General features: G+C 55.6%; 1 protein-coding gene across 3 annotated transcripts; it reads right to left on the bottom strand.

Annotated features, from left to right (window-relative positions):
- Positions 1-424: 424 nt before the first annotated feature.
- Positions 425-7,049, bottom strand: PCDH8 (protocadherin 8). Of its 3 annotated transcripts, XR_005062545.2 has the most exons (4): positions 3,057-7,049; positions 2,766-2,916; positions 2,394-2,601; positions 1,782-1,920 (listed from the first exon to the last, which is right to left on the bottom strand). XR_005062545.2 is itself a non-coding variant. In XM_037022984.2 (3 exons), the coding sequence occupies exons 1-3, from the start codon at positions 5,400-5,402 to the stop codon at positions 1,547-1,549; spliced, it is 2,928 nt and encodes a 975-aa protein (XP_036878879.1). In that variant the 5' UTR covers positions 5,403-7,042; the 3' UTR covers positions 425-1,546. The 3 variants fall into 3 exon arrangements, 2 of the variants coding, with proteins under 2 accessions (XP_036878879.1, XP_036878878.1); XM_037022984.2 differs by lacking the exon at positions 2,766-2,916 and having other exon boundaries at positions 425-1,920; positions 3,057-7,042; XM_037022983.2 differs by having other exon boundaries at positions 426-1,920; positions 2,766-7,042.
- Between the last annotated feature and the right edge of the window lie 1,440 nt (positions 7,050-8,489).

The raw sequence follows: 8,489 nt of genomic DNA, 5'->3' as shown, positions 1-8,489 counted from the left end.
GTTTCTTTCAAGTTAAAAAAACAAAAAAACTTGTGTTGCTTCATTTTATTTTCTTACCTTGAATAATCTGGGTTTGCATCTCATTCTAGCCACTTACTAGCTGTGTGACTTTGGGCATTTTACCTAACTTTGCTGTGCCCCAGTTTCTTTATTTATAAAATGGAGATAATGATAGTTCCCTCCCATGGGGGGAATTTGAAGATTAAATGAGATAATTTGTGCAGAGTGCTTTGTAAGGAGCTCTGCTCAGATAAAAGCTTGTGCAGTAAATGGTAGCTCTCATTGTTATTATCAATTTAATTTCAAATTAAATGAATACATAGAGTTCAAGACAAGAGGCATAGGTCTTTTGTCTTTCTGAAAACCGATTATGTACATTTTCAAATACAGACACACAAATAGATTGGTGTAATTACCCCCTCTACCCCATATATATGATCAGTATTTTATCAACCTTGTGTCATACAGCCCAGTTTTCCTCAAGGATATTTTAAAGCAAATCCCAAGCCTTATGTCATTTCACCCATAAATTTGAGAGTCTTTTTGACATTAAAATCCTTAATATGCTAAGAGCTCCTTGGGACCATGTCTTCTTAACCAGGTCCTTCAAACCCAGGTCCTAATGGAGTTACTGCAGTTAGGAAAATCTCTACAGATGTTTAATGAACACCCCAAACAGCTTTCCCCCATTTTTGATAGATGCTCCATAAATATTTGTGGAGTCAGTAAATAAAGGCAGAACTTTTGCCTGATATGTATGTAGATGCGCATGTTTACAAAGTAAATATTTTTAAGATTTAGTGAGACTTTCCAATACTTGAAATTCCACATGTTTAATATTGCTGTGAATACTAGTAATGCCCAAGTAACTAAGTTGAAAGAAGGTTTTTAATTCTGATACTCAAATTATTTGTGAATGTCTAACTGTAGGCAGCTTCATGAAAAGTGATTAGCAGGTCCTTCAAACACATGACAAATCCTTTATTACTGTGCTTATAAGTGACATGGTTTACAGAAAACCAAATGTAATTAAATAACAATGAACTTGAAATCTACCACAGACTCAAGATATACAGGGTATACTTGGCAAGGCAAATATTCTCAAACACTAGGTTGTTTCAGGTAAAAGATAAATGTCCATTAAGTAATTCCAACATGTTTTGTTTTTGTCGTATAGACAGTTCCTTTGGCAATAACTTCCACTTTAGCTTTTATTATATAAAAATAGAACAAAATTTCATTATATACAAACATTACATTACACAATGTACAGGTTAAAAACACTAAGAAAATGGCAAGCTGCAAGTGAAATTAAAGTCAATAGCATGATAAGAAAAATGAAATACTGCACACATTTCATAAAAATTACATTAACTACATTTTTGTTTGCAAATACGAAACAGTACCAATGTGATTGGAAATAGCTTCCAACAACTTCATTTTAAGGCACATCTTGCATATTTATATATACAACACTGAAACTGGTCAATAATTTAGGGGCTTCTCGGAGTGACCTGTATATGTGTGAAGACATGCAGCATATGGATTACACATTTTCATTGGCTTCCTTCTTTGGGGACAAATACCTGCCAGGGGGTGACTGATAGAGGGGTACCCCAATCTCCTGCAAGTCAGGGAGCCTCCCTGGGCGAGGAGGGGAGAGCAGAGTGACTGTCCTGTCATAGTCTCTGTGTAGCACTTTCTCATAGACGCTCTGCAACCCCACTGTCTTCGGCAACTGGGCCTGGTAAAAATTGTCCCTGCGCAGAGGATCCCGAGGCAGGGACGTGCTTTTACAGAAGGTTGACATCTGCGCTGGTGGGTGAGGAGAGGGATGCGTGTTGGGCCCTCCGCACGACGGGCTCCAGCAGCGGTCAGAGTGACCCAGAATCTTACACTCAGCAGTGCACGCCCACAGTCCTGACATGGGAGAGAAAGGGAGAGAGCATGAGTACTGAGATTACACACCCCTATGCCTCCCTTTTTATAAAGTCCAGGAGGGTCACGGCGGTTGAAAAGGAACCCGTGCATGAAGATGAACTCCGTGATTCAAGATTGAAAAGGCACATTGTGTCCTATAAAGCTACCTTAGCAAGAAGTTGGCTCGGCTTCTTTTGCTGGAAGCCAAAAAAAAAAAAAAAATTGATAAGCACAATTCCCCTCCTTAGCTAGCTAGCCTCCACCTAGGGGGACGGCAGTGGGCTTTATTCAAGCGATGGAGCTGTCTGACTCGGCATTTGGAAACTGGCTGTAGGAGGCGGACTTGGATCCGAGGATTTAAGAAAGTGAAAAAGGGGGCGGGGCTAATGGAGGCGCTGCAAGGAGGGAAGCAGTAGGAGAAGGGGGGAGGGAGAGGAGGCACGCTGAACTTGGCAGGAGAGAACAGTCCTCACCACTCTGCATGTGGCTGATGAGATCCTTCTTCAGAGCGTCCCCGCTGATGTCAGAATCGCTGTCGTTGAAATCACTGTCCCCTTTACCACTGTCTTTGCCACTGAATTTCTCGGCTTCTCGGCCGGAGATGGTGTTGAAAGAGTGTCCTTTCCAGACCGACACAGGGGGCGCCGGCTCCTTTGCGAAGCCCGGAGACGCACCGTAGGGCTGCAGGGAGGGAATGGGGGAAGGGGCGGGTGAGGGTTGGACAAGAAACAAAAGAACAAGTGCGACAGGTTAGGCATCGCCCGCGCACGCACACCCCTCCAGTCCCTTCCGCCAGCCTATCCGCGGAGCACAGAGGGGGGCGCCCAGCCGAAGTAAGGCCTCACCTCGGCGTGCGCGCCGCGGAGCCGCTGCTGCCCCTCGAAGTGACAGGAGCTTTCCCCGGTGGCGCTGCCGCCCTCCGAGCCCGGCACTTCGGCCGCGGCGACCGCGGGCGGGGGCGGGTCGGCCGCGGGGCTGCCAAATGGCGCTTTGCCGCTGCCAGGGAAGGTGAGCACGTCGAACATGTTGGGCCTGGGCCCGGCTCCCCTGGCGGCCTCCTCCGGGGAGCCGGGAGCCGAGGCTCCGCCGCCCGCCGCCCCGGGTCGCTCTTCCCGGAGGGTCCCCCCTTTGCGCACCTCCTTCTTGCGGCGGTTGCAGGTGGTGGCGATGGCGATGATGGCGGCCAGCAGCAGCGTGCAGCTCCCGGCTAGCACGATGATGACGATCAGCGGAGTGTCCCACTGTAGCGTCGGCCCCGATGCCGCGAGCCGCGAGCCGGGCGGGCGAGAGCGCTCCGGGCTCCCGGCGCTGGCGGGCGCCACGAGGCCGCGCCCGCCGCCTGCTGTCACCACAAAGCTGACGGTGGCGGTATTGGAGAGCGGCGGATGGCCGCCGTCGGTTACGACCAGCAGCGCCCGAAACACGCGACCTAGCGGCTCCTGCGAGAGGTCGCCGGTGAGCACGATCTCCCCCGTGCGGCGGCCGATAGCGAAGGCCTCTCGCGGCTCCTGCTGCAGCAGGTCGAATGCCAGCTCCCCATTGGCGCCCTCGTCTGCATCCCGGGCCTGCACGCGCGCCACAGCCGTGTCCCTCGCCGTGCGCCCGGGAACCGCCACTTCCAGGGAGCCGTTGGCCGGTGCCGGGTGCACCAGGACCGGTGTGTGGTCGTTTTGGTCTAGCACCCGCACTTGCACCAGGGTGCTGCTGGAGAGCTGAGGGGAGCCGCCGTCACTCGCCTGAATGCGCACGTCGAGCTGGCGCAGCGTCTCATAGTCGAAGCTGCGCAGCGCGTAGAGAGCTCCGGTTGCCGGGTCCACCGAGACGTAGGTGGACACGGCACCTCCGGCGCGGCCCACCTCAGCCTCCAGCAGCCGGTAGGTGACCTGGCCGTTGCGACCTAAGTCCGGATCCCGGGCGGTCACGGTGGCCAAGTAGGCACCGGGAGGGTTGTTCTCACGCACTGACACCTCGTAGACCGGGCGCGTGAAGAGCGGCGCGTTGTCGTTTTCGTCGCTCACGCGCACGGTGTAGGGCCGCACGGTGCGTAGCGGGGGTGCGCCGCGATCCTCAGCCACCAGGGTCAGGTTGTACTCGGCGATGCGCTCGCGGTCCAGGGATGCGGCGGTCACCACCAGGTAACTGCCCGCGTAGGCCGGCTGCAGCCGGAAGTGCTCGTGCCCGTAGAGGGCGCAGCGCACCTGCCCGTTGGCGCCCGAGTCCCTGTCCGAGGTGCTGACCAGAGCTACCAGACTCTCGCGCGTTGCCCCTTCTGGCACCAGAGAGATGGCGTCGGCCTCTGGCGTCCCTGGTGAGGTCGACGAGGTCGCGTCTGCTCCTCCAAGAGCAGCAGCGGAGGCCGCGGCGGCGGCTGCAAACGGCGAGACAGCAGGTGCGCCAGGGGCGGCCAGCGGGGTAATGGCGATGTCCGGGGCGTTGTCATTGACGTCGCGGATGCGCACTATGACCTTGCAGGTGGCGGCGCGGGGCCCGGGGCCGCGGTCCTGCGCCCGCACGTCCAGCTCATAGGTGTCCTGGCGCTCGTAGTCCACGGGTCCGGCCAGGGTGAGGCGTCCAGACCGCGGGTCCAGGCGGAAGAGGCGGCGCGCCTCCTGGGGGGTGCGGGCTCCGAAAGCGAACACCACTTCGCCGTTAGGCCCCTCGTCGGGGTCCGCCGCGTCGAGGTCGAGCAGCAGCGAGCCTACGGGCGCGTCCTCCGCCAGTTCCACCTCGGCCACCGCGCCCTGCGGGAAGGCCGGGCTGTGGTCATTGGCGTCCAGCACGCGCACGCTGAGGGCGGTCGTGGCGGAGCGCGGCGGGCGGCCGCCGTCCTGGGCTACCAGCTCCAGGTTGTAGGCGGCCTGACTCTCGCGGTCCAATTCCTGCAGCAGCACCAGGTCGGCGCACTGGGCGCCGTCAGCGCGGGTCTGCAGTTCCACTCGGAAGGGGCTGTGTGGCTCAGCCAACCGCACGCTCTGCAGCCCGTTGGCGCCCACGTCCTCGTCCACCGGCACCTCCAGAGGGATGCGCGTGCCCACTGCCGCGCCCTCGGACACCTCCACGGGGATCTGGGTCCGGGGGAAGCGCGGCGCGTGGTCGTTGACGTCCCTCACTTCCACCTCCACGTGCACCAGCCGGAACTGATCCTGGGAGAAGCTGACCACGTCGAAGGCCAGCACGCACTGCGGGGCCTGGCCGCACAGCCTCTCGCGGTCCAGGCCCGCGTCGCCGACGGTCAGCTGCCCATCGCCCTCGCGCACCCGGAGCAACGAGCTGTTGAACTGCTTCATCAGGCGGAAGTTTGTGTCTCCAGATACTTTCATATGCAGATCTTCAGCTAGGGTCCCAATGACGGTGCCAGGGGCGTCCTCCTCGAAGGTGCTGTACCGCACTGTCTTGCTTTGGGCCACTGAGAGCACCCAGCAGAGGCTGAAGAGCTGCAAGGGGAAAAGGCAGGGGCTGCCCCCACGCCTCGCTGGACTCATGCCGCTAGCCGCAAGCACTATTCCAAAAGGCTGAGGAAGAGATTCTTCTCTGGTTTGCAGGTCCGGGAGTCAATCCCAGTCTCTTCGGAGCAGCTCTTTGAGAGCCCAGTGCGAGAGAAGTCTGCGGGCTGCAGCTCGCAGGTTCCGGCGGGCTCTGAGGACGCGCGGACCTGTCCACACTACAAACCGCTCACTCCTTCCTTCTAGCTGGAGCTGCGCTGCAGCGCGCCGCCTCCGCTTTTGTAGCGGCAGATATGCAAATCACCAGAGCCAGGCAGCCAATGGTGGCTTCGCCCTCGCGCAGCTCCTACACCAGCCTCAGACAATCCCTTTAATGTGGAAAGGCTTAGAGGGGAAAACAAGAAAGGAAAATTAGGAAATCTTTCCTTTGTTTCTTTAACTCCAGTTTTTTTTCTTTTCATTTCCTGTCAGCTCCCTGCTTGTAGAGGAGTTGACAGCTCTCTGTGAGTAAAAGAAGTGGATGGTTTTGTTAATTGTGCCTCTACCGTGCTTGAACTAACTACTGCCTGCGAACTAAGAGCAAACAGGCTGGAATTTCTCCCCAGAGACTCGGGACCCCCCACTCACTCACTCCGTTTTGCATCCCAGAGGCTTCCAAAAGCTCTCAGCCTCCTCGCCACAGACTTCCTCTGCCCGGCGAGGCTCTGCTCGCCTTCTGTCTGTGTTTCACTGCACTTGAAAATAGCCTTGCTATTTAGGATCCCGAAGGATAAGGAAAATTGATTTTATTCAAATTTTTGTACGCAATTGTGTTTTGCTCGTGTGAGTTTCAGTGATCAGAGCTGCCACTTCCCCTTCACAAAAGAGCTCTGCGACGTGTTAGTATGCATGTCACCGTCCAAATGGCTTTCTTAAGCCCTGGGCGCTAGCAGGCCAGGAAAAAAAGTTCCAAATAGGATTTAGCATAAGCTTGAGGAGATTTGGAAAGGTTTCAAAGATCAGACTGTATCAAAGGCTTATGAATCCCTCGTTAGCAGTGGAAATAGAATGGCGTGGCAGGCGATCCCATTGGAGGCCCCAATGTCTGTATTATTTCACTGTGACAAGCTAAGGGGAGAGAAAGTTGAACAGTTTCCACAGCGGAGTTGGGCTAACTTGAACATAATGAGCAAACGCCACATGTATCCATTATGTACCTCTATTCATCCGCAGTCACTGCCATGACTCTCCGGCTAAACGGTGCTGGGCGCTGATCCCACACAATCCCCAGCTCGTATTAAAGTGCACTCAGAGAACTTTCCCTCCTGATGCCTTGTTCCGCCTACTTAGAGGATTTTCTTTCTGTTCTAATCGGGCCACTCTGGGAAGCAACACTCATCCCGTCCCAGAAGAATAAAATCACATCATGACGTTGAAACCTGGCACAAACCTGGGGGAACTTAACCATCTGCCTACGAAAGTGTGGGGCTTCGGTTTTGCCAGGCTCTGGGCTGGGCGGGTCCTAGGGCTGGCCAGGCGCTGCCCGCGCAGTTATCCTGCCTCCATCATCCCTAAAGACCAGGGAGATGGGGTACCAGGCAGGAGCAAGACGAATTCTTACTGTCTTTTGAAGAGCTTTACTGAGCAAACTGTGCACGAAGGAGGAGAGGTAAAAACAAGTCACACAATAGAAAAAAAATTTTTTTAAGGCGATGGATTTAATAAGCATACTGCATTTAGTAAATGCTCTGAATCCTGATTTTAGTCCTGCTGTCAGCATCCTATCTACGTTTTCCTTTCCCTCAAACCCAGGGAATGTGTCTTGGGGTCTTTTCAGAGAGATTCAGGAGTCTCCTCATGCCCTCTTCTCCCCACAGGAAGAGAGACCCAAGGAGGGAGTTGGGTGGGCAGTGGGGGTGAGAGAAGATGAAGGAGGAGCTCTGGGGCTGCCAAAGAGTGAAAAATGCAACCCCAACCATCAATTTAAAAAAAGCTCTTTTGAGATTGGGCGGGGGAGGCGGATGGTTGGGGGGCTTCCTCAGAGCAATCCTGCCTCTCGGTTCCCTTCCCCGCCGCCTCCAACTTGCTGATCTGGTAATGCTAAAAGCAACGGGGCCGAACATCTGCAGCCACACAGGGACGTGGAAAGGGCTACGCCCCCTTCGAGAGCCCAGTTCTCAGCTTCTCTCCCACTTTTTTTTTTTTTTTAACCTCCCAACTTCTATTTAATAGCTTGCTCTTTCTGCTACCGCCCGCGACATTTCCCGGAGAGTACGCGCAGCCGAAAGAACTTTTTGTCTTCTTTCGGAGACCCGCAACACTCCCACCCCGGTCTGGGGCCTGCAGGTGACCTTTGGCCCTTCCAGGGTCCCGCCCACCCTCCGCAGCCCCTTCCCGGAACCTCGGCAGGAGAACAGATTCAGAACTTGCCAGTCGGGCAGCGGCCTCCCCGCGGCCTGTAGCGAAACCCGGAGAGGTCAGGTCAGGGGAGTGCTGCGACCGCTGAGCCGAGAACGCGGGGAGGTCGCGGGGAGGGAGGGAGAGGGCGGTGGGGCAGCAGTCGCGGAGAAAGGATGTTTTCAGCTGTTGGCGTAAACAGACACTTGTCCAGAGCCCGGCCGCGAGTGGCGGGGAGCCGGACCCACACCTGCGCCCCTGGAGTCTCGCGAATCTCAGTTTTGGGCTAGACCGCGGGAGTCCAAGCCGCGCGCTGTTTAAATTTGGGTGTTTTGCTTGGCCGGAGAATCGGAGCTACCTAATATTTTTTACTCAAATCCCTTTCACGTCATCATGCTCATTCTCAAGACTGGAATAAACCAAAGCGTGCGGGAGAAGTGGGGGAGCAGCCCAGAGCCGAGAGGCGGATGGGCGGGTTGTGAAGCGGCTAGGTTCAGAACATTTAGCCGCTGCCAGCTCTTCGGCTGCTCGGAAGTGGCCACGACCGCGGCCGCTCCAGGAAGCGCGGAGCCCGGGGCTGGGCGCCGGGGGAGGAGAGCGGCGAGCAGGGCAGCAAAGGCCGGCGCGCCCAGGCCTTTCCGCGCGGGCAGTGGACGTGTGAAGGCACGCGAGCAGAAGGAGCTCCGGCCCCGCCGACCGCAGCCTCCAGCTTATGGAAATACGACCCAAAATAGCTCATCAGCGCCTACG

The sequence above is a fragment of the Manis javanica genome, chromosome 9, assembly GCF_040802235.1.
Source record: "Manis javanica isolate MJ-LG chromosome 9, MJ_LKY, whole genome shotgun sequence".
NCBI classification, from domain to species: domain Eukaryota; kingdom Metazoa; phylum Chordata; class Mammalia; order Pholidota; family Manidae; genus Manis; species Manis javanica.
This window is presented reverse-complemented; position numbering and strand designations above follow the sequence as displayed.

What these genes read in the sequence shown, in the direction of transcription:
- PCDH8 (XM_037022983.2), bottom strand. Translation starts at nt 5,402, where the DNA reads ATGAGTCCAGCGAGGCGTGGGGGCAGCCCCTGCCTTTTCCCCTTGCAG. An exon ending in TCCGCGGCGCGCACGCCGAG is followed by an intron (nt 2,602 to 2,765) that starts GTGAGGCCTTAC and finishes CCCTCCCTGCAG; the next exon opens with CCCTACGGTGCGTCTCCGGG. An exon ending in CATCAGCCACATGCAGAGTG is followed by an intron (nt 1,921 to 2,393) that starts GTGAGGACTGTT and finishes CTCCCATGTCAG; the next exon opens with GACTGTGGGCGTGCACTGCT.